Source organism: Quercus suber, unplaced genomic scaffold, assembly GCF_002906115.3.
Source record: "Quercus suber isolate HL8 unplaced genomic scaffold, Cork oak 2.0 scaffold_180, whole genome shotgun sequence".
Lineage (NCBI taxonomy): Eukaryota > Viridiplantae > Streptophyta > Magnoliopsida > Fagales > Fagaceae > Quercus > Quercus suber.
Genome location: NW_027069639.1, coordinates 977,109 through 1,003,312, shown reverse-complemented (window position 1 = coordinate 1,003,312; position 26,204 = coordinate 977,109). Strand labels below are relative to the sequence as shown.

The 26,204-nt window shown below is 32.4% G+C and overlaps 2 protein-coding genes across 2 annotated transcripts; both read left to right on the top strand.

Moving 5' to 3' along the window:
- Positions 1–8,012: 8,012 nt before the first annotated feature.
- On the top strand, positions 8,013–10,040 carry LOC112037268 (probable leucine-rich repeat receptor-like protein kinase At1g35710). The gene has a single exon (XM_024070083.1). The coding sequence runs from the start codon at positions 8,013–8,015 to the stop codon at positions 10,038–10,040; it is 2,028 nt and encodes a 675-aa protein (XP_023925851.1).
- Positions 10,041–12,144: 2,104 nt separating this feature from the next.
- Positions 12,145–13,358, top strand: LOC112037270 (uncharacterized). The gene is made up of 2 exons (XM_065778357.1): positions 12,145–12,632; positions 12,746–13,358. Exons 1-2 carry the CDS (start codon positions 12,145–12,147, stop codon positions 13,356–13,358), a joined length of 1,101 nt encoding a protein of 366 aa, XP_065634429.1.
- The last annotated feature ends 12,846 nt before the right edge of the window (positions 13,359–26,204 follow it).

The window sequence follows — 26,204 nt, the reverse complement described above, 5'->3', positions numbered from 1 at the left end:
ATTTCAATGGATCAATACCAACTCTATGGAAATCTTCTCAATGGTTTATTTGGACATGTCGTCAATAAGTTCAACGGACGATTCCATCATTCACATGGCCAAGAATCTGACACAGATAAACATTTCCCTATGTTCACGCAACTTTTTTTGTTAACCCTTAATTTATCTATCTATTCATCTTGCAGTGGCCCGTATGTCATGCAAAAGTTGTTACTTTTTATTTAATTTTATGTTTTCTCTTTAGGTTTCGATGTATTTTGAATAAAAGTTGCAGTAAAGAAGAAAATCAAAGAGATTGTGTAGGAATATCAAATTTGGACAAGATTGTTGAGACATGTTTACATGTGGGGTTCTCTATTATCATAATATACACTCTCTGCATTAGTAACATTTTTTGTCTAAATAAAATTGCTTTCAACAAGATGTGGTGACTTCCATAAAAAAATAATAATAAAAATAAAACAAAATAAAATATGAGGTTACAGATCAGGTAGGCGTTCTCCCAGCTGCATTTGGAAGGTTTTTAACTTTTTGGATGAGTAATTAACAGAAAATAATAATACTTCCAGCAAAAAAATTGATGATGATTATGATTTTGACATAATTCGCATGCATTTTTTTTTTTAAAATATTTGGCCGTAGTTTTAGTGCTATTGAGTATTGATTGGATAATTGAGATCAGATGGTGGCTGATAAGCTGCAGTAAATTATCAGTTTTTCACTTTTAACTGCTGCAAGTCAGGGAAGAGAAATGGCAACATCCCTGCTTCACTGGAGGAGACTGTTGGAATTCATGCACATAAACAACTTCAAAATTGGAGGAATCAAAGATTAATGGCATGTTTGGATGTTTAAAAAATGAGGGGGAGTAGAGTAGAGGGAGGGAGAGTAATGCAATTACCTTATTTGGAAGTTTTTTAAAGGATGAGGGGGAGGGGTTTGGAGGAGTTTGGAGGGGTTTGGACTCCCTCTAGCCCCCCAATTTTAATTCCCCCAAATTGGAGAGATTTGGAGGGGGAGTAGAGTATATAAACTATTGACCAAGTAAATTACCTAATTTATCCTTATTATATTAACAAAATTACACAAAGGGAAGGGCTAATTAATCCCTTCCCCCTTACTAATTTTAAAAACATCCAAATAAGGTGGAGGTGAATCATTCTCCTCTACTCTCCTCCCCATTACTCCCCTTCCCTCTACTCCCCTCTACTCTCCTCCCTCTCTAAACTTCCAAACAAGTCATAAAGCATGAAGAAAGAGAGAGTTTGTATGTAAATGATTCTGTATATTGATAATTAACATGCTCTGGTTCTTATATAAGAAGAACAGAGACGCGGGAAACCCTAACAAACTAACTAACAAAAGTCTAAACCAATAGAAAACCAACACGTGTCCACTAACACTAACTAACTCTATCAGCTTTATACAAAACGACCTGTAGCTTTAGACTATGTCTCTTGAACCTCGTATGCTCTAACAGAGAGATTGGGAAAAAATATTAAGTGGGTCTAGTAGAAGCTTCGGGGATGGGTGCATTGTCCATGCGTCTTAGATGTACTCATGCTCGGATTCAAACTTGAAATAGCAAGAGAATCTGATAAGAACATTAAACATGTATAAGTTCCTATATTCTGGGAGTATATCTGATTGTAACAAGTAACAATCATAATGAGGATGCCTTCTTCCCATGTTACTTGAGGAACATATTCAGATTACATGTATCTAACAAATTTTGGAGGTCTATTGATTGTGGAGGATCAAATGTCAACCGGCCAATGCTTCAAATTGTAGATCTAGCTTCAAACCAATTTACTGGTTAAGTTCAAATAGATTAATCCTTTTCTATGAAGGTAATGTTGGATGATGATGAAGATGAGGTCCAACCAGTGCTCAATTAGTCAATTACATCCAAGTGTGAGAGCATTAGGTTTCGACATGTTGGCTGTTGCTCATTTTTTAGAATTCTTTCATTTACAATTCCACCTCATTTTGTAATTAGTGCCATGAGTTACTGTTTTTTTATTATAAGAAAAATAGGCATTATACATTAAGCATTCAACCTAAATATAGGTTTTAATGAATTATTTAATTTATTATTATTTATATATATTAAAAAATAATTAATTTTATTTGCCTAGTATTTAAATATTAATATTTTTTGTGAAATTACTCGATATATATATATATATATTTCTTTTAGAGCCAAAAAAAAAATATATATATCTCACTTTGAAGATTTTCTATTTTTCTTTTTTTTTCGTTTTCAGTCGGTAAGTTAAATTACGCAAGAAACAATTACGAATTTGCAAGTCTATAGACGTGTGCGTCCCAAAATTCCACTCCTATCGACGTAAACGGAAAAAAAAGGAAAAAAAAAAAAAGGAAAAAAAAAATTTGTGGTTTGCATTCAAGGAATGAATGCGGCCAAGAAAATGGAGAAAACAGAGAGCTATCAATTCACACTAGACAAGACTTGTATCGTACACGACAAGAAATAATGGCCAAGTTTTGGTGAAAGAGACAAAAAAGAAGAACAGTTGTTTTCACTTTGTGAATTGGAGGTGATCATGTGATGACAAAGAAGAACATCTATTTTCCTTAGTGTTAAACTAATTGAAGTAGCACGATTAGCATCCACATTAGTCGATGTAAATGTTTGCAAAAAATGCAAAATACAAAAGGTAACAAATTTTACACATTTTACTTCAAAAATCTTTCATATCAGTCTTTCTAAAATTGTATATATTTACACATCTATATCTATATTCTATATATTACTAAAAGCTGAAGCGTAGCATTTAATGTTGCTACGCTCAGGTTGAGCCACATCAGCTGCCATGTCATTATAATTCTTTTTCCTGAATTTGTCATACAATTTAAAATAAGTTTTCTTAAATTTAAAAATACTAATAAAAAGAAAATAATTCCCAACGCTTCGTCTTCCACGGTTACAATTCTAGATGACAACCTTTTGTCTTTCACGGTTACAATTTTAAATAGCAACCCTTTGTGTTCAACGGTTACAATCTCAAACGGCAACCCTTCAACTTCCTAACACTTGACTTTGGCTTTCTAACTCCTTCATCTCTTCTTCTGCTCACACTATATTAATACTGAAAAGCTGGATGATTTAGTTTAGGTATCTCTAAATCTCAGTTGCTCTTGTAGTTGCCTGCATAATAGTTCAATGTAAGAATTAGATTAATAGTGTTTTTTCTTTTTTATTGATTTTTTTTCTTTTTTAATTTTGTTACTACCTCTTTTGTGTTGTGGGTCATATGTATTTAGGTTGGGTATTTGTATTGATAGATGATTATTTGTTTCTATGTTTAAAATTGATTTGGTTTTTTTTTTTTTTTTTTTTAAATGTTTGAGACAGTAACATTATTGGTTTATATTGTGTAATCTGTGTGATAGAGTTTTAGTAGTTAGAAAATTGAATGATAGAGTTTTAGTACTATCGTGCCTGCAGAAATTCAGTTAAATGATGTAATCCGTGCCTAAAGAAATTCAATTTGCTAACTACTAAAATACCTTAGCAAATTGAATTATAGAGTTTAAAATTCAATACTATACTCAGAACACGATACTTCTCCTTTTTTCTTGGTCTCCTCATTTAAGTGAATCCCTCCTTCATCATTGAAATCGATTTAAAATTCCTTCTATTAGCTTTGATTGTACTCTTGGCTATATCATAAAACACTATTTTTTTATATAATCTTTTTATGGTAATTATCGTCATTTTTGTTGTAGTTGAATCAAATTATCAAAATAAGATTAAGCTAGATCTACATAATTAGTAGTTGTTGCATCTTCATCATTATCACAAGTTTAAGATAGAGATTACCCTCATCAATAGCTATTACGTCTTCTTCATTGCCAAACTTAATCATCTTGACAAACCTTTTATTTATCTGATTGTACCACATGTATTTATTTACTTTTGGATTCTATTTGATTGTAAGATTTTTATGTCTTTTGATATAAATTAACTAGCTAGTATGGTAGCCAAACCGCTTGCTTCTTCAGTTTTTTTTTTTTTTTTAATCTTTTTTTTGCCTCCAACACTATCGTAATTGGTTGTCTCTTTAAAAGCATTTTCTGTTTCCATCGCTATATATATATATATATTGTTTTGTAGGATCCAAGCAAGAAAGAGTTTAAGATGCTTGCTATGTTATTCTCTCAAATTTTTACAGCATGAACAACATGCAGTATTGAAGTAATTACAGAATATTTTATATCAATAGTTGTTTGACAACTTTAGAATATGAAAAGTTTTAGGTTAAGTGGGTAACAACTTTAATTTTGTTAATTTTTGCTTTCTAAATTACTAATAGTAATTTATCATGTTAAATTGGTAGTTTATTTGTATATCAATCAGCTACAATGTTGTAATGTTTTTTATTTTTTTTTTCTTCTAATTTGTGAGGTTTAATTCAAATAATTTTGAATAAGTCCTTTGAAATCAAATTCAATGTACAAAAGAAATTTTGTTAGGGACTCTGTAAGGTTAAGGGGAGCTTGAAGATAATATAAGTTTTGGCCTTATATAATATACTTATATTGTGAGCTTTAGTGGCTGCGAGTAGTATTGTAGTAACTTAGATATGAAACTCTAGATACAGCACAAACAGCTAAGAATAATGACATTTACTAATATTTTTCTTTTAATTTAAATGGTATTTTGCATAACTGCTTTACATTCATTAGATTTCATTTTCAGTAATTTTCCCGTGCATCGCACGGGTTAGCAACTAGTTTGCTATAGTAACCGTGCATATACACACAGTTACTGTAGCTTGTGTATACAATTATTTTATTATTTCATGCTTTGCGCCTTTTTTTTTTTTTCTCTCCCTTCTCCTCATCGTCTTTTTCCTCAGATACACACAAACACAAACACATAGACAAATCAACACAGAGATACACAAACACACTCACGCAGACAAACCACAGAGAGAAAAATCGGTGCTGGCGGCGGAGATCGGTGCTTGTGGGTCGATGAAGTCCAGGCTTGTGGGTTTTGATTCTTGTGGTGCTGGTTGGTTTTTATTCTTGTGGTTCTTGTGGTGGAGATTGATGCTTGTGGTGGATAAATTATTTAACCATGAGAGGAAAAGAAAGAAGAAGATGCTTGTGTAGGGAGGTGATTTGACCGTGAGGAAAGGAAGAAGGAGGAGTTTACCGTGAAAGAATAAGAAAGAAGTAGAAGAAGCCAGAAGGATAAAGATTGGTCTAAGTGAGAAATGAGAGAAGAACAAAGAAAAAGGGATAAGTACAAAGGAAAAAGTAGGTACTTTGGAAAAAGGACAAGTACAAAAGAAAAATAATAATTAAAAAAATATTATTATTTAAATAAAAGAAATTGTAAAATAGATGAACTAATATGGGTACTTTAGAAAAGTGGTAGTGTAAAATAGAAAAAGTAAGTTTTTAGTGTAAAAAAGTCGATGAACCTCTATTTTTCTATAAGGATAGATCTACATGGGAAAGTAACAAAATATTTTATTTGAATATTTGTAGTTGTACTCTGGTTATGTAATATATTATAAATACAGTTTAAAATACTATTATTATTATTATTATTTTCGTGTCTTTTAATAAGTATTACTGTTTACTAAAAAAAAAAAAAAACTTTATAGCAAAACCTATTTTTAATAACGGTCTATTTATTAATTAATTATTTTAGAAAATTTTCTTACTACTATTGTGCTTTTTTTTTTTTTAATAAAAAGTTTTTAAAAGCATTTCTTAAAAAAAGGTATTTATTAATTAATTATTTTTTAAAAATTTCATAGTACTATTTTTTTTTTAATAAAAAGTTTTTAAAAGCATTTCCTAAAAAAAAGCCAATTCCATTTAAACAAAATACTTGTACCATAAACGACAAGGAATAAATGGCTAAGTAATTGTTTCATCTTTAAAATAAATAAATAAAACCACTTTGGATGCTTGACTATAGTCACATTCAACTTTTTTTTATTATGAAAAAACACAGATAATATATATATATATATACACATTTATACACACACACAATTATTTACACAATTTTTTTTTAAATGGGATACTTCTAGGCAACAACAACATGACTAGGAGTAAATGCCAAAATAGAGAGCTAGCAATAGCAACAGTAGTGACTAGAAATGACTTGTACAGTATATGTGAGGAAAAAATGGCCAATTAATTGTGCAAGGGAGGTGATGGTAGAGAACAATTTACTGGCATCAAGCAATTATTATACAGTCCAAAATTCCAAGACTTCAGCTTTCCAAAGTTTTTGGGAGTTCCAAACAATGAACAAAGACTTGTGAAGCGTTAACAGTAAGTCTACTAATCTAAACCACACGTTTTCAAGGTTAATTGAATCTTTTAGTAAGAATAGTCGTATTTTGTTTCCTCTCTAAAAAATTGATGGCAAATATCTTTCATTCAACCACCGTGTGTTTCATCAAGTTTTTTGGTCTTTGCTCGGAACTTCCACAAGACTTGGGAAGTTATAGTCTTGTCTATTAACCAGTGTGCGTTTTCAAGGTTGATGAATGACTGAGTCGAAAGCAATGAACAAGAAAGTGAAAAGAGAAATAAGAGAGTTTGGGAAGCGAAGAGAAAAGGAAACTAAGAAGCAAGAGCCATTTAGATTAAAAAAAAATAGAGAATCAATTGAATTAATTCATTTTAGTACAAATATATTATTTATATATAAGAGCTAGGCTTAACTACTTGCTTCTTAGTTTGAATCCAAAGTAAATTAAAAAAAAAATTAATTTACTTTGGAATATGAGGAAACACTTGATTGAGAAGCAAGCCTAGATCAAGTGTTTCCTCATAAACCCCTTTTTCTACATTCTGAGTGGTTTTGACTTTTGGGTCCACCAAGACTTTGAGCCACAGGTCAATAAGGCCATGTTCATAGATCTTCGACCTAACCTTTGTAAAATTTGCAACGAGTTAATGAGAAGATGAGTCAATGGCAACTATATATTGTCTACGCTAGAGACCAAGGGCGGCTCCACCTGGAGCCCAGGGGTTCAAATGAACCCCCTGAATTGAACCTAAAAAAAAATAATTATTATAATATTTTTTATTCTATTTTTCCTGTTTTGACATTTAAAATAAAAATTTGAACAACTTAACCTTAAACGCAACTGAAATAAACTTAAATATAATCATCTTGATAATATCTTGATCTTTTTAAACACTGAAAAATTTCAATAACAAATCAATTTGATCTAAAATCTGAGAAAAATTTTTAATTAGCCCAACAACAAAAGTAGAATTTGCTAATCTTAAACCTTAGAAAAAACTCATTTAAATCATAAGAAATTTTAGATAAATCAATCAAATGGAAAATGAGTAGATGAATGATTGCATGACTATATAAATTGAAACAAATGTAGCTAGTAAAATTGATAATGAAGATATCAAGCAACAATTTCAAAATACGAAACATCATAAAAGGCAATTGTAAAACTTAATATATTAAAGATTTTTTGCTTTTTTTGGTGATATCAATATTTTTAATTTATTTTTTGTTTAAAATTTTGTATAATTTATATTTCTTATTGAACCTCCTAGAAAAAAAATTCTAGAGTCGCCACTGCTAGAGACAGTGGGCTGAGTACGACATTTACCTCCCAATTCTACATTCTGAGTGGTTTTGTCCTTTTGGGTCCGCTAAGACCTTGAGTCCAGGTCAATAAGGCCATGTTCACATATTTTTGTCCTCTTGAACGAGAAATAATAAGATTCATATAGTGGACAAGTGATGTGATCTACCGTTCCACTAAAAAATTTCCATTTGTTTAAAATTGTTAGTTATAAATTTTTTTTAAACAAAAATTAATTAATGACTCAGTAATTTTAAACAAGTGGAAGTTTTTTAGTAGAATAATAGACCACATCACTTGTCCACCAGAAAACTCTATAATTTCTCTTAACGAACTAACCATTAATTTCATCACATCTTCAATTCTTGATTGTATTAGCGTTTCTTATTACAGCACCCAATGAAAATTCCCTACTTTTCATGGCTCTTCATGATACCAATATGCTCACTTTTCGTCAGCTTTGGTATCTTTGTGGTGTCTGGCCAATGTCTTGGCCATCAACAATCCTATTTGCTCGAATTGAAGAACACCCTCAAGTTCAACAGTACGTTGTCCACAAAACTGGTGCGTTGGAATGGAAGTGTTGATTGCTGTTTGTGGGAAGGTGTAACCTGCAGCAAGGAGCGACGTGTTATTGGTCTCAACATGTTCAACGAATCCATTATGGCTGGACTTGACAATTCAAGTAGCCTTTTCAGTCTCCAGTATCTTGAGAACTTGAATTTGGCTTATAACTGCTTCAACAGTCCGATTCCAACGGAGTTTAGAAAGCTGAAGAATTTGAGTTACTTGAATTTGTCAAATGCTTGCTTTGCAGGGCAGATCCCAAATGCAATTTCAAGCCTCACAAGGTTGGTTACTCTCGATTTGTCTACCTTTTATTTATTGGCTGATTCTATGTTGAAACTTGAGGACCCAAATTTAGCTATGCTAGTTCAGAACCTTTCGGAGCTGAAGGAACTTTATCTTGATGGTGTAAATATATCAGCGCCAGGGAATGAATGGTGTCAGGTCTTATCTTCATCAGTGCCAAATCTAAGAGTGTTGAGCATGTCAAGTTGTTCTCTTTCAGGGCCTTTTGAGTTCTCCTTATTGAAACTTCAGTCCCTCTCAATTATTCACCTCTCTAATAATCCCTCTAATGCTCCAGTACCAGAATTTTTTGCAAATTTCATAAATTTGACGTCCTTGCATCTCAGTTCTTGTGGATTGAATGGGACATTTCCAGAAAACATCTTCAAGATTCCAACACTGCAGACGCTTTACTTATCAAATAATGAACTACTTCAAGGGGCACTGCCAGATTTCATTGGTGACCTTACAGTGTTGTCCATAGTAGATCTTTCAGTTTGTAATTTCAGTGGATCAATCCCGAGCTCTATGGCAAATCTTACTCAATTGGTTTATTTGGACATGTCATCAAACAACTTCACCGGACCAATTCCATCATTCAGCAAGGCCAAGAATTTGACTCAGATGTACCTTTTTCGTAATCATTTAACAGGTAAGATTGATTCCCTTAACTGGAAAGATTTTCTGAATCTGGTGAATCTCGAGTTAAGTTACAATTCACTTGAAGGAAATATTCCCGTCTCCCTGTTTTCCCTTCCATCTTTGCAAATATTACAACTTTCCAACAACCACTTTTCTGGTCAACTCAATGAATTTTCCAACGTTTCTTCTTGCCAACTGGAGATCCTTGATTTGAGTAGCAACTACTTGGAAGGGCCAATACCCAAGTCTATCTTTAAACTCCGAGGTATTCGGGATCTCCTACTTTCTTCAAATAAATTTAACGGATCCTTGCAGCTTAATGTGATTCAACAGTCAAGAAATCTTTCCATTCTTGATCTTTCATACAATAGCTTGTTGATTGAATATAATGGAACTAGTTCTCCGTTATTCTGCTTTCCCCAAGTCTCCACATTAAAATTAGCTTCTTGCAAGTTGAAAACCATTCCTGATTTCTTGAGAAACCAATCCAAATTAACCGTTCTAGACCTTTCAATTAACCACATTCCTGGAGAGATACCCAACTGGATTTGGAATCTTACTAATCTTCTTCAGCTAAATCTCTCCTATAACCTCCTGGAAGGGCCATTATACAACCTTCCTTCTACGTTAACTATCCTAGATCTTCATTCCAACCAACTCCAGGGGCAACTCCCAACTCGCCCACCATCTGCCACATATCTGGATTTCTCTGTTAATTTCAACTGTGTCATACATGATGGCATTGGCAGCAACCTTTTTATCGCTCCTTTCTTATATCTTTCAAAAAATAAATTATCTGGCAGTATCCCTGTATCAATATGCATGGCTAAATATCATCGAGTTCTTGATCTGTCAGATAATTTATTGAGTGGCATCATTCCCCAATGCTTCTATGAGATGAGCGACACTCTAATTGATGTCGCGGAAGCCTGAAGAAGAGCACACACGATGCTCTCTTGATAAAACAGAAACTAAACTGTTAGTCTCTGGTAGTAAACCTCGAATCCACGAGGGGTCGGGTCCGGGTATGAAAAAACCCGGCCCGAACCCGACCCGTTGCCATTCCTATTTGAGACCGAATGTCTAACCACTCGGCCAACCCCACTAGGTTCAAGATATTTTTCTCTATAATTACTTGGTGTGGTTCAACACCATTAAATGTCAAAAAGCTAGTTGTGGCACGCACTCCATTGAGGCAAAGAGGTTAAGCAAAACAGGCAACCTTTTATCGATCCTCTATAAATGCCATATGTAGAACTAAAATAGAGGAACAAGAATCATCGAATGCTACTAACAACAACCCTCTACCCTAATTCATTTAGTTAATTAGTCTTATTTCCTTTCAAAAAACTTTCATTTTCCATACATACTTGATATTCATTACACCAACCTAGTTTTCTACAAACAGAACTTTTAATTCACCATGAAAGACACCTGAACATATATATATTTAAGGCCAACTTAAGCATACTCTTTCTTCTTACCAGTCCAGCTCCACCACGTGTTCTCCTTCCATGTTTGATTCATTTGATTATTTCCATTTTTAACCACCCAATGTTTTTGTCGCTTTCTTGGGATTTGATTTTGAAAGGAATTAAAGTGCAAAAGTAGCCACAATACATTGTCTGGTTGTGCAGAATTTCTGGGTCCGACCATCCTTTTGAAGAAACCAACTGAAAAAGTAATGAAAAACTAATGTATAGTAAAATACTGTAGCAAAATAATGTAGCAACTGAAAAATAATTTTACTACAAAATAATTTTACAGTACCGTGGGACCTATTTTTAATGAAAAAGTTGTTAAAAAGTGAAAATTGTGGGTCCATAAACAGTAAAAGTTGTGTGAAAAAGTCACATATTGTCGCTACTATTCAATGAACATTAGCAGCAACAGTATTGCTACAGTAACACTTTGTCTCAAAGCTAGGGACGCGTGAAAAAAAAAAAAAAAAAAAAAAGAGCTGAAAACGTAAACGTGCAACGCCAACGCGCCAGCCAAACGGTCTCATAATAAAAGATAAAAAGAAAAGAAAAGTAGATTCAAATTGAGAAATAATAAAAGATAAAAAAGAAAAAGAAAAGTAGATCCTTAATGAGAAGGGTCAGGCTGTGGCGTAAAACTTAAGCCACCCAATAGAATCTTGGAAGAAAACCTTTACGATTTTGTATAATTTTTCCCGCTCTTAGCTTCCGCGGCACACAGCATAGCTGGCTCTAGATTGGCCTGAGTCTCTAGTTAGTCTCATTCAAAACTCAACGTCTACTCAAAAAAATATCCGCGTTTGGAGCTAGCCATGGAGATTGGCTTGTTCAGATTCAATTCCATCATGAGTTCAGGCAATGATTTCTCCTTGTTATATTTCTTCTTATCCTTCTGTCTTTTCTTCGTCTTTTTTATCTTCTTTTTTATCTTCTTTTTATCTTCTTCTTCTATTTTTTCTTCTTCGCATGGCAATCTTATTTTTTTCTCTATTTGGTAACTCTCAATCAACGTTATGGTATTTCATCAAGGTTCCCGAGTATTATTGTTTTGGTCATTTCGTTGATCTTGACAGTTCTGCTCCCAGGCATTTCCTTGGCCGAGCATTTCAAAACGATGTCGAGAATTGGGTTTTCCTTTGTCCTACTTGAATTTTGGCCATATGTACTTATTTTCAAATATCGCATTGAAAGATCTCTAGTTGATCGTTCTTTTTATCATTATATTTTTAGCTGCTTATCTCCGTCACTCCCTGTTTTATTTTTTCTCTCTCTTTTTTTTCCTATTTTTGTCTTCTTTTTTTCTTGTTTTGTTTCTGTTTTTTAGTCCTATTTTTGTTGTTATTTTGTTGTTTTTTTGTCATTCCTATTTGATGAGTAATGTTAGCTCCATCGCTCCCGATCGCCGTTATGGTAATTCTTTAGGGTTACCCACTATGCTTTTGGTAATTTTGTTGATCTTGACAGTTCTGATCCCAGACATTTCCTTGGCTGAGCGTTCCGAAACGATGTTGATGATTGTGTCTCCAATTTTCATATTAGAATTATTACCTATAATTATGGGCACATATCTAGTTAATGATCGTTCTTCTGCTCTTGTAACCTTGTATAATGGGTTAGGCTTCAGTGACTCCCAACTCCACGAAGATGTCGTTCGTGACTGGTCCGAACTCGATGTAGGTGTCGTTCATGAAATTGTAAGTCGACTACATGTCGAAGATATTATGGCAGCTGCAGGGGTTTCCCGAACATGGCGTTTTGCTTGTTTTGGGCCTTTTGGCACTGCAAGTACAAGTTCTCATCAGCTTCCTTGGCTGATGCATTGCGAGACCCCATACACTAACATGCGACAGTTCTTTAGTCTCTACAACAGCAATTGTTATCAATTAGGACTGCCTGCAATTTGCGGAAAACGCGTTTGGGGATCTCAACATGGTTGGGTTGTAGCCTTGGGTTCTGATTATAAAGCCCATCTAGTGCACCTTATGAAAAGAAAACAAATTGCTCTTCCACCACTAGACACAATTCGAGGTGCTGCTCCAGAAGAGTGGTTTCGCCTCGTACACAAATTCATTCTTTTCAAGGACTCTGCCCCTGACCATGAGTTATCATTCCTTGTCTTTGCAATTTTTGGCCCCGGAATAACTTGGCATTTGCTAGAGTGAGAGGAGGAGCAGCTTTGAACAGAAGAGAAGAAGGTGAGTGGGCTATTGTTCCATACAATTTCAAATTCAAAGACGTTGCTTGTTTTCAAAATCAAATATATGGACTTTGTGATAATGGCACGCTGGTGCGCTTTGAACTTGATGCTCATCTGTTAGGTGGGGCACAAGTTATTCCTTCCCATCCACAAGATGTGCAGGAACCCCAAAAACTTTATTTGGTGGGGTCATTGGAAAATCTTTACATGGTTGCTCGTTATGGAAAACTAATTCCTTGGCAGAGGAGGCATAAGACTACACGCTTTTTGGTCTACAAGTTCAACCTCTTTGATGAGGTTTGGGAGGAAGTGAGAGACTTGGAATATCATGCTCTTTTTGTTGGTGATGGCAACTCCTGGTGCATTCCTACAAACACAATCCCTAGCAGAAATAATCAGATCTACTTCACAGATGATCACTGGGACTGGCAAATGTACCTAGGAGCGTCATATGGAGGCGGTGATGTGGGAGTATTTAACATGGCAAGTCGGGATTTCGAAGTCCTTCCATTCGGTGAGTGCATTCGTCTTTCTTATTCTCGACCAGTTTGGGTTACACCATGCATTGATTAGTTATCATTGTACTTTTGCCAATTTTCGGCAATTAGCCAATACTTTTCTCTAATACCATTGGCTTAATTGAAGAGTCCCTGATTTGTTTAGTGGCCAAATACAATTTGTCATTTTGGTTTGTAAGCGGGAAACAATATTTCTATGAATGGTTGTCATGATTTGAATACTGTGAATCTATTTATCTTGTGTTCTGGAATTGAAATACATCTGAATATGCAGCATANGCATTCCCTCCCATTGTTATACCTTGAGAGGAGATTTGTACCCAAACATAACTTACACCATTTCAGAGTGTAGAGAGTGTTTTGGAGCTTGGGAAGCTTTGGGGATTTACCAAAAGAAGTCGGTGAGGCTGGGTGGATGCAATTGGGCGTATTGCGAGATCCGGAAAGCTAGACAAGATACGGTTCTGAGAAATCTTGTTGGAGTAGGAGCTTGAAAGGCTTAAGTACATTGGATAAATTAGGCTTAAAGGGTCTTTTGCAATTCGTGTATCCCAACTTATTGTCTAGCGGATCGATTTACCGTTTGGAGGGCGGTGGAGAGGTTTTTTGCCGAGTTTTTCGGTTTTCTCTTCGATAACACATCGCCGTGTTATCTTGTATTTGCATCTCTCTTCCTTTACTCTTGTGCTTTACTTTTATTGTTTGTTGTTTATGTTTATGCACTAGAGTAGTATCGGTTGTTTGCGTTTCATTTACTCTTATTTCTGCACTTAGATAAATTAGAGTAAAAGCAATCTATCCATAATCTTTAATTTGAGAGTCTAGACAGCTCTTGTGTTTAATATATAATCGAGCTTTCATAATATAAACAACTTATTAAAATAAAATAAAACTTCCCAACAAAAAATTCATAGCAACCAGCCACCACCACCCATGACAACCACCAACCACTTTCACCACCATCACCGTGGGAATCACAACCCACCCAAAAAAAAAAAAAAACCACCACCACAACCAAAACAACAACCACCTCCATTATCAACAACTCACCACAAAATCTATTACAATAAACCAACACTACCAACCACAACAACCACCAGAAAAAAAAAAAAAAAAAAAAAAAAAAAAAAAAAAAAAAAAAAAAAAAAAAAAAAAAAAAAAAAAACCCACTGTTGCCCACCATTACCACCGCGCCCAAAATCTACCACCACCACAACACACCAAACCCATAACCCAAAATCAACTACTACCACCACAACACAACAAACCATGACCCAAAACCATTTAGCACAACCACATATTTTTTTGAGAGAGTTTGAGCCAGAGGACACATGGAGATCTAACAATGACAAATTTCAACGAAGAGGGAGATGCGAAACATGACAATCAAAGTCTGAAAATTTTCGTGGGTAAGCACACAATAGAGTCGTCGATGGTGAGATATAACCTTTTACAGATGATTTGAGATTTCAGTTTGGATAATATGGTGGGGTTTTGGCTTTCCAGTTTATGTAGTATTTTGTTTCAATTTGGTGTGGTGAATGGAGAAGAAGATAGGAAATAGAGAAATTTAAGAAAAAAGAGAAACAAATATTATTTAATAGGATAAGAGAGAGAATGGAATAAATTTTTTTTTTTTAAGTTTCTTGCTACAATGAGTTGCTAAAGATGACAGCTCACTGTAGCTTGGATGTTAAAATTTTAAGATTTAACATCATTGATGTAGATGCATTTGTGGTTTGTGTTGCTAAAATATAGCTTTTTAGCATTTTAAAAGCTTTGATGAGATTGCTTTAAGGTTTAATAATTGTCTAAAATTAATCCTCTTTCTCAATTCTGTTAATTTTAATTACTATTAAAAAATATGTTGTGCACATATTATTTTTAAAATATTTTTTATATAGTAAAATAGTCATGTGCACATAACATGACAATTTCTAATAGTTATATTTAACGAAATTATGATAGAGGGGTCAATTGAGTCAATTCTTAAATCTCAAGGATCAATAATACAAATTAATAGGATGGAGGGTCAATTTTTCAATCCCACGGTTTTTTTTTTCATCTTTTATTTCGTATATTGCACTTGGGCTTAAATAAAAACTTATAAAACATCAAAAACCAAGTTCTAAAATTCTAAAACTTAACAATACATATATCTAAGCCAAAAAAAAAAAAAACAAAATACAACAATTTAGGAGATGAGCAAGGTGCTGATGTGGCACCTCAAAAGAAAACAATGATATGGTAGCTTGGCACTGGCATAGAGACGACTTGTTCACCCATCGAAAGTCATCCCTTCATGTAGTTGCCTACCAGCAGAGAGTAGCCAGATACCGTAAGACCTAACTCATTGCAAAAAAGTTCCAAGTAGGAGATCTCATTCTAAGGAAAGTTAGCTAAGCCACCAAGGATTCAAAAAATGAGAAATTATAACCTTATAAGGGAATCAAACCCAACTGAAAGGAAGCATTGATTGAAATTAGAGGATGTTCAACAATTGTGGTGCACTTCATTTCTGGTGGAAGAAGAGGGGTGGTGTTTCTTTGGCTGTCACCTTACTTTGGATAGTTGTATGCAGCAATTGCTGCAAACAAGGTTGTAGCAAATTTTCCTCTTTAAATTAATTGTATTTTAAAAGTTAGGGGACTAAATTGAGTCAATTGATAGTTCATGGACCAAATTAAACTTAGGTGCAAAGCTGAATGACCAAATAGGTAATTTTACCTAACATTTTTCTCACAAACAAAGAAAACGAATTTATAAAATTAAATAAATAAATAAAAAGTCCAAAGCTGAGTATCATTTAGATGTTGAAATTCATGCACTTGTGGAGCCAAGGGGCCACCACACTTCAATTCGAAATGGCTTTCTTCTAACCCATATATATATATATATATATATTTTTTTTTTTATAATTTTATATCAATGAAGCTTTAGTGGCTATGAAAAGACCCAATAATGCTAATTGTTACACCCAACCAGAATGAGTTTTATTCTTTCACATATTTTACATATACTAATACAGACTATACAGTGCTTAATCAGAAGAAAGAACAATGAAATTCACATCTCTTCTGTATTTAGTGCCTTCATACTACTATATATGACCTATCCAAAGATTGAACAGTGTGAGAAATTAGACGTGAGCTTCGTTGATAACAACCGGGAGAGGAAGGGGAACATGATGTACATATCCTTTGCATTGGACACAACTCAATTACTTAAAAAAAAAAAGTACTTGCACTTCTTTTCTTTTTCTTTTTTTTTGAGGGAAGTACTTGCACTTAAGCTTTGAACATTGCCCCAAAAAACTATCTCTTATTTTAATTTAATTTAATTTAAAGTTTTTTATTTAATAAAGAAAACACTCCAATATAATTCTTAACTTGCTCTGAATTTATTACTTGGACAACAATTACTTATGCAAAAACACTTTCTATATACATATTTTTTAAATGTTAGCAATTAGCATGCTACATTAGATTTCTCTCAACAACCAAAAAAAAAAAAGTATGCTTCATTAGTTAACATTTTTTTTTTCTTTTTTTGAGAGATGGTTATTAACCTCCAATGTTCTTTATCATTAGACTAAAATATTAATTGGCTTTTGGTGCAAACGTGAGATTGAACTCAAGATCTCTTATTCCACTACAAGATATTTTATCAGTTGAACTAATTGAAAACCACATTATATCATATATTAATTTCATAAAATTTATTAACAACAGTGTTTTCAATTTATCTATTATTTTTGAAAATATTAGATTTATATATTTTTCAATTTTGAAAGACTAATATATGATATGATATCATATGTTATGTCAATATATTATATAGACGTCATGAAAAGAGTAGCAATTATTCAATAGAATAATTATGTTAGTAAAAAATAAGAATTAAATTGAGGTTTGTTTAGCTTCAAGTGCTAAATTGACACAGTCAATATTTTATTGATGAATTCACATTCTAACATATAATTTAAGAAACAAAATCACACTCTAATCTAAATATAATTACCAATTGGGAAGACTTGAATAAATAAAGGAAAAGAGGACTCCCTCTGTCACATGGGACAAGTAATTGGGCTCCATGACCTGTTTAAAGAGAGACAGGGAGAATTTAAATTAACACAAGGCCTCTAAACAATAGTTCCTACCAAGAAAGATGAGTGCCACCTGCCTTGTTATTGGAAATTTTATGTTGAGTGTGATGTGACAAAGGTATAAAACTAATAAATTATTTTTATATAGCTACCTTTAGTTCATAAAAAAAAAAAAAAAAAAAGTTAATATAGTTACCGTATATAAATTTATTCAAGATGATCACAACAGCTCGATATGTTCATACCTAATCTTTTTAGTCAGACAAAATTTTCTCTAATTGGCCATAATAAGCTTGGCCTTTTTTTTTTTTTTTTAAGTTAAAAATAACATACATAATTAATAGGCTAAAGTTGGTCATAAGCAATTGAAACCCTTCAATCATACAACGAAAATCATTGAGAATTGACCATAAAAAAAGATGTGCCTCAATAAATAATTTGTTCACATGTCTTTTCATGATTGATCCTTAACCATTCAAACACTTTAATGACCGGAGAGAATCCTTACTCTTCCTCATTGTTTTTTTCCTTTTTTCAAAACTCACCCCACCTAAAAGTAGCAGTCCGCCTACGTATTTATTACCATTTCCAATCTCACATTTTTTTTTTTAATGTGTCAATTCATGATAAGATTACAACACTTTTAAGTGAGTTTATTACAAACACTTGAGAATGTATTGTCAATTTATATATTAATCATAAGTTAACACATAAAGTGTTTGTTTGAAAACAACTTACCTAGTTTTTGGCAAAATGTTTTTTACTGAACATTGGTGCTAATGATATATTAAACTAACCATTAATTGCCAAGCTTTGATTAGTATTCAATTTTGTTCTAATCGTTGCCAAAATATTGTTGATGTGATTAAATCAATTTTCACCACAATGCTTCTGATGAATTTTCCCACTTCTAATATATATGTGTGGTAAAACGAAGGGTTATAAAAATATATATATATATATATTCCTACTACACTATTTTTGGGTAATGAGAAAGTACTATATGAGAGCTTTATATCCTATAAGCTGTGTAGCCTTGTTAGGATAATTAGCAAGGTGGCTGGGTTGTTATATTTTGAGAGCAACACGCATAATGTTTTTAGTCTACTACACTGGAAAATCCATGGACGGTGTGTATTGTCTCAAGACAATAACATGGTTCACGCCTCAATTCTGTCATCTGAAAAAATTCACGAATTGATGGTAAATTATTCTTATGTTACGAGATTACATTAAAGCATCATCAATGTAACATCTCTCCACTATTCTCTAATTTTAAGTAAATTCTAATTTATGTGAATTTTAATAATTTATATGATTTGTTGAATGTTATGAAATTCAATTTATTTATTAATTATTGTTCTTAGGAACAACAATTTCAAAACAACAGCTCTCTCTCTCCAAAAAATAAAAAGAACTCCTAATACTTACTCAATCGGCTTAACAATCTTTAATTAATAAAATATAATTATATGAATTTCGCTTTTTTTGATTTTTTTTTTTAGAACAAACACACACACACACGAGAGAGAGGGAAAGATGTTCTAACACAAAGGCACACCACAACTCCACTCAAAAGTAATGGTAACTTTTAAAGGAGGGTAAAGCAAGTTATACTACACACAACACACTTTTTTAAGTAATGTGGGACAATTAGCTCACAAGATTAATATATTTTATTATAAGTTTTGTAATTTAATGATGTTGTCATTAAAAAGGAAAAAAAAATCAGGATTCAAATCCATTTTCTCAATTTATTGGAACAATTAAATCATAAAAAAATATTAATGATAAATTTATTTTTTTTGGTATTAAATTGAGTCCATCTTAAAATTCTTAGTTGACACAAAAAGATTTCATAAAAAAAAAAAAACAATTGGACGCATGCCATTCATTGATGAATCATTTTTTTCTTTCTTTTTTGGATCATTGATGGATCATGTTAACCAACCCACCCCTTAATATATATATATATATATAAACTATTTTCTATTGCAATTTTCAACAAGCATCACGTGTAGGGAGCTGGTAATAAATATCAAATATGAAATGGGGGCCATATCTTTGATCCAAAGTTATCAATTTTGACTTTTACTCTTAAGGGTATAATAGTCATTTACTTCATTAAAAGAAGTTCTGTACGCTTCTTTGCGGGCGGCGCGGCAATATAAAAGATTGCTATTGGTTCAATGACGATAGCATTTTACATAACTAACCTCACGTGTTCCCATGCCACTGTAAGAACCCTCAAGTTGGTCAAAATCACAGAAATGCCATTGTTCTTAAAGACAAAAGGATCACGGCGTAGTGGTCATATTGTAAATTTGAAGACTCAAAGGGCTTATTTTTTGAAGGGCTCGGTTTTTGTTGTATCACTGTGATTCACTGTCTGTAACCGATCCATTTGCGGAAATATTTTATTAATTTTTTTTATGGCAGAAAAAAGAGAAAGTTTGAAAAGTATCAAGGATGGCCCTTAAGGATTTTTAGAATATAAAAAATGAGTGGTAATTTCATTGAAATTGTAGTTTGCTCCCTGTCCTCACCTACCCCCAAACCCAAAGAAGTTGACCAGTTTGTGCCTTTGAATGACTTTATTTACAATTTAAAAAAAGGGTCAATAAAAGAGAGTCTTTGGAATAAATGACATGTAATTGCACTGCTAGTGGGGACGTAGAAATGAAACTCTATTATACGGATAAAGAGAAAAATAGAAAAATGTATGATGGTTTAAAAAGATTAATTCGGTATACATATAGTAGAATGAAAGTGAAAAAGAAGGAAAATATACGAAGTCAATGAGCATAGGACATGATGATGATATGATATCTGTTCCGATTAAGGGGCAATTATATTGGGGTTGTTTACCAAAAAAAAATAATATTTATATTGGGGTTTTAGATGTGATTAAGATCATACCATGATTCACTTTACATGAGGGATCTATCAAAAAGGGTAGAAGATAAATAAAATTATATGAGGGATCAATTTTCATCTAGGTACGTAAGATATTAAAAAAAATGATTATATGTTGTGCACATATTATTTTATAAATATTTTTGTTACAGTAAAGTGGTTATGTGCACATGACATGGTCATTTTCTATCAGTTATATTCATAAAAAAAAAAGTATTTAAGATATTGATTTATTAATAAGTAGATGAGTTTTTATCACTCCTATATAGGATAGTCACAATTGATCGCACTCGCATTTCCAATTGAGTAGCAAAACTCTTAATGCACTCACCTTTTTTACTAATATAAAAAAAAAAGAAGAAGGTAAATTTCTACTATAAGTTTTTGATAAAACTAATAGAAAAATGGATAATTGAAAATAAAATTATGCTTTCCCTTGTGTTGTGAAAGAAGAAAAAAATATTATGTATAATTACACCCTTATTAATATGAAATTAAAATAATTAATTAAGACAATTTCATATAATTACACCCTTATATGAAATTGGTTGTTTACTTATCCATGTATTTTAAATCTCATTAATTTTCCCTTTAATTTTCTTTGTATGTTTGGAGGAATATAAAATTCTCACCCTCTTTTTCTTCCCAGCCCTTTTATGGTCGTAATTTAATTTCTATGAAAAATTATTTTAATTTAGTTTCTACCATGGATGTGAGACAAAAATAGAAAATTACATCTCATATAAAAACATTAGAAAGAGTATCGGTGATGATAACTTGAAAATCCCAACCTAAAAGCGTAGAAGGATTGTTAAGAGCCTCGATCACTACTTGGTGTCTCCTTAAAGATGAGGACCTAACCTCCCTTATAGGCGATAGCAGAGATGGCAAGAAGAATAGCTTAAGTAGAGGGGGACAGGAAGGCTTTTTTCGGTGGTAATGGATAGGATCGAGCCTTGGGAGCCCTTAGTGACTGCAAAGATGAAAGATGCTTGATCTATGAAGAAAAAATCAAAATTAATCTTTATCCAGTCTTGGGTTGGAGGTAACCAAGAAGCCGTGAGTGTGGGAGTAGCAAAGAGCCAAACAACACGGTGGGAATTAGAGGCTTTATTGATTTCTTGATCTAGATTTGGGTGGAGTCATGGAATATTTCTCAAAGACTAGCTTGTTTCGATGCCATCAAGGTATTATAGTTTTGAGTGTTTGTTAGTTTAATATTGTTTTAAAACTTAAAATTAAGTGGGTTCTAATTAGTTTAACTGGTAAAGTCTCTGATGGTTGAATAAGAGATCTGGGGTTCAATCCCCACCTACACCAAAAACTGATTGGTATATTAGTCTGATGATAAATAAAGAGTTATCATTAGGAGCGGACGCCATAGGTTAAAACTCTATCTCAAAAAAAAAAAAAAAAAACTTAAAATTAAAGTTGCCTTCAAAATGATTATAAAAAATAAAAAGAATTTCTTTCAATTGCATGGCTCATAATTCATAGGCCTACAAAAAAAGGAATTATTTATACTGATGTGGACATCACATTACCATATGACGAGTTTGTAAAAAAAATTGTAAAATAGTTTATAGTTTTAACATTATTCGGTGTACACTTAGAGCATTCATAGTGGCCTAAGATAAATGGTATATGTTGAGCAATTTACAATTCAAAGCAAAAAACAAGCCAACATCAAGTTTTGTATATGTCTTGTATCTTAAAAAAAAGTAGAATTGTGCTCTAGTACCATCACAAATTTGTGATGGTACTATAGCACAATTGTAAAAAGAAGTAATATTTTTTTATTCAATCCTCTCTCCTCCCACTCTCTCTCACGTCTCAATCTCTGTCTCTCTCTCCGTGCTAGCTTTTATTTATGTTTTGAAATATATTATTTTATTGTGTTGTATTGTAAAATAAAAATTGAGATGTTAGGAGTACTGTAAAATTATATGATATAATTGATAAAGTAACTTTTTAAGATGGTAAAATAGAATAAGATAACATTTACCATTGTGGATGCTCTTATGGGCCATAATGTTTCCAAAATTCTAAAGAAAATTACAATTTTCTAAAACTTGAATGGACATAATAAATTAACTGGAATTCTGTAATTAGTATTAAAATTACTGATGTGGATATTGATATATTATTAATTTATAAAAAAATTGTAAAATAATTTATAACTTTAGCATTATTTGGTGTATATTCGCGAGCCCATAATGACAATTACAATTCTAACACTGAAACAGATGATTGGGAGATAAAAAGCTTGCAGGAGGAGACCAGTCACAGGGAAGTGAAAGAGGGGTACTCAATGACATTATGACAAACTTGAGAGGGAAAGTTCTGATATGTACCAAAGTATCGGACACAAGAGAAAGGTACATACATTTTTGCAAAGCAGTAAAAGGAAAAAAAAAAAAAAAAAAAAAAATTTTTAAACATAGAAACAAATAATCATCTATCAATACAAATACCCAACCTAAATACATATGACCCACAACACAAAAGAGGTAGTAACAAAATTAAAAAAGAAAAAAAATCAATAAAAAAGAAAAAACACTATTAATCTAATTCTTACATTGAACTATTATGCAGGCAACTACAAGAGCAACTGAGATTTAGAGATACCTAAACTAAATCATCCAGCTTTTCAGTATTAATATAGTGTGAGCAGAAGAAGAGATGAAGGAGTTAGAAAGCCAAAGTCAAGTGTTAGGAAGTTGAAGGGTTGCCGTTTCAGATTGTAACCGTTGAACACAAAGAGTTGCTATTTAAAATTGTAACCGTGGAAGACAAAAGGTTGTCATCTAGAATTGTAACCGTGGAAGACGAAGCGTTGGGAATTATTTTCTTTTTATTAGTATTTTTAAATTTAAGAAAACTTATTTTAAATTGTAGGACAAATTCAGGAAAAAGAATTATAATGACATGGCAGCTGATGTGGCTCAACCTGAGCGTAGCAATATTAAATGCTACGCTTCAGCTTTTAGTAATATATAGATTATAGTTTCAAATTCATTTGTATGTGCAAATGTGATAGCACAAAACTTTGTAAATAGCTTGCGGATCTGCACTTGTCATTGTATACCGGGTTTAGAGGGTGGTGGCGTTGAGTTCAGAGAAATGCAAATGAAATGAAAATTTTTCAGAAAGAGAAAAAAAAAAATTTTTAAAAAAAAGAAAAGAAAAGGAAAAAGAAATTTGTACTGTTCTTATGCTTGTTGACCTCTAATTTCTCTCCATGGTCTCGTCAATTTCATCAAACCCTGAGATGAAAATAATCATGAAATTCCTCTGTTCTAACTTCTAAACACCAGACTCCCTTTGCTGAGAATTGAGATTTAAAATTTTAGGTACTGTGCGGTGTGGCACAAATGTTTGAGCTACAACCCTATTCCAAATATTAGACTTGCTTGAGCTGCTTTTATGCTGAACCCGGGAGTGTTACAACTTGTGGTTCAGTATGCGTTTCCACTATCATCTACCATAACAGAAAATGTTAAAATGCTGACAAAGGTTGTGTTGTGCATTTAGCCTTTGGAATTTTCTAGTTAATCTTTTCAACTATCCTTATAGAAGCCCGTCCACTCTTGGGATAGTTAATCACCGCTAAAAGGCTGGCTTAGGGTTTGTTTGGATATGCTGTTTTAAAAAGTGTATTTTAAAAAAATAGTGTTTTTAAAACGTGCGTTTTGAAAATACTATTTATCAAATCACACTTAACCGTTTGGTAAAACCATAAAAAAGTGTGGTTTTTATAAAGTGTGGTTTCTATAAACTAAATGTTTGGATAAAATTGGTGTAAAATGTATGTGGTAGGTGTAATTTACCAAAATTGGCATAACTATGTTGTTAAGGCTCCTTTGTCATCTTGTAACTTAAGGCATATAATAATAGCATTTTTTTTTAGGGTAATGACTTGTTATAAAATAAGAAAAAGTTTTCTTAAAAATTAAAAAAAAAATTAAAATAAATAAATAAATAAATAAAAGAAAAGGACACTCAATTTAAAAGAATCTATCTCCTAGACTCCTACCAATAATTTTGCCCATGTATATCTTCTCCAGGCCTACTACCACATCACTACTTTTCTACTTGCTTGTCTTCCTTTTCTTAACCCTACAGCGCCACCCATTAATTTTCTTTAGCTCCAATTTTCACCCTTGCCCATAAGATTCTAGTCAAGCAAAACAGTGAGGACAACTAATCCTTGCAATGACAGCGAAGCAACAAGCTAAGGGAGACAAGGGAACAAAAAGTGAACAACTGGATGATAGGAAATAGACAGAGGCAACTGGGCAAAAGCACAGAGGAGATCGATGGTGTCAAAGCCAATAAATTTTTTTTGAAGTATTTTGGTCATTATGCAATTTTGTGAGGATATTTTAAGAATTTCACACTTAAAAAAGAACTTTGACAGTAAACTCATATTTGCGTTTTCACTAGTGTTTTTGAAAAAGCTTGAGCTCATTGTGTTTTGAAAACGTGAGTTTTTGGCATTTTGAAAATGTGATTTCATTACAAACGCAATGCCAAACGTTTGACTTTTAGCATTTTCATACAAAAATGCGCATTTTGATCATCAAAACGCTTATCCAATCGAGCTCTTAGTAGAAATTAAAAATTTTCACAAAAGAAAAACGCTGAAAGGAATAAACTACAAGTTGTTTGCCTCCCATTAACGAAAATACTTTGACTAAAATTCACGATTGCTATGAATTAGTGAATTACCTATTTCTCGGAAAAATAATTAGAGGCTCCTATTAGCAAGAACACTAACGGATTTCTCAACAATAATGATCTTACGCAAAAATTTTCTTGTCATTCTAGCCAATGAAATATCTACAAATCTACAAGGACCTTGATACGGGACATTGGGGACGCATCAAATTTCTATGAATTACTCAAACTGAAACATGGTGTGTGATGATTGATTTAGAACCTTGAATATATACACAAATTGGTGGGTCAAATCAAAGTAGCTACCATCTCTTTGCAATAGTATTGTTGTGTGCATCATAAATGGCTTGCTAATGCCTTGGTTGATAAATATTCAAAATAAAAGGGGTCTAGTATATGTTATCCCAAGTTCTCAAATAATAATTTTGTTCCAAAAGTTTTATTCCAAGCTGCAATAGTCTAAAGTTTTGTCATATGGCACATTTCTTGAAGGAATAGAATACTCTTAATTTTTTATGACACTATAATAATTAATTTCTATGTGTTTAATGTGCTACTTGCATTCATTTCTAGGTATTATCTTTTTATAGTTGGTGTACTAGTTATTATTGTAGAAGGGAAATTTATATGATTTTTTTTTCTTTTTTGCTCACAATAGGTTGGGAGGGAATTTAAATTTGAGTTTTTTCTCGCAATGGCACTAAAACTTAAGGGTCTTGAAATTTGTGAGGTTATTTTTAAAAAGAACTTCTTTGAAGCTCTAGTTTAGTTATTTTAGCCATAATCAAAACAAAAATTAGCAAAACATTTAATTAAATATTTTTGAGTTCATTCAAACATATATTTATGTACTGAATTATATCAATTATAATAATTTACACTCCCCTTTTATAAATGACTTTTTTTTTTTTTTTTGAGAAACTTTTTGATTGACATGTAATATAACTAATTCTCAAATAAAATAAAATCTAATGAGTATTATACCTAAACTATAAAGATAATTTCTTACAAATTTTTTTTGATATAATAAACTTATAATGTACTTGCACGCGGGACATCCTCCTCTCCAGTATAGTTGAAAAAAATGTGAGTAAAATATAAATATATCTCACGTAATATGAATCTTTGTTGGTTTAGCAGTTAGCAGTTATTACCCAAATTAACCATGCATCCTAGCCTTGGTTAATAAGATTTTCAATC

What these genes read in the sequence shown, in the direction of transcription:
- LOC112037270 (XM_065778357.1), top strand. Translation starts at nt 12,145, where the DNA reads ATGGGCACATATCTAGTTAATGATCGTTCTTCTGCTCTTGTAACCTTG. An exon ending in CGAGGTGCTGCTCCAGAAGA is followed by an intron (nt 12,633 to 12,745) that starts GTGGTTTCGCCT and finishes GGCATTTGCTAG; the next exon opens with AGTGAGAGGAGGAGCAGCTT.
- LOC112037268 (XM_024070083.1), top strand. Translation starts at nt 8,013, where the DNA reads ATGAAAATTCCCTACTTTTCATGGCTCTTCATGATACCAATATGCTCA.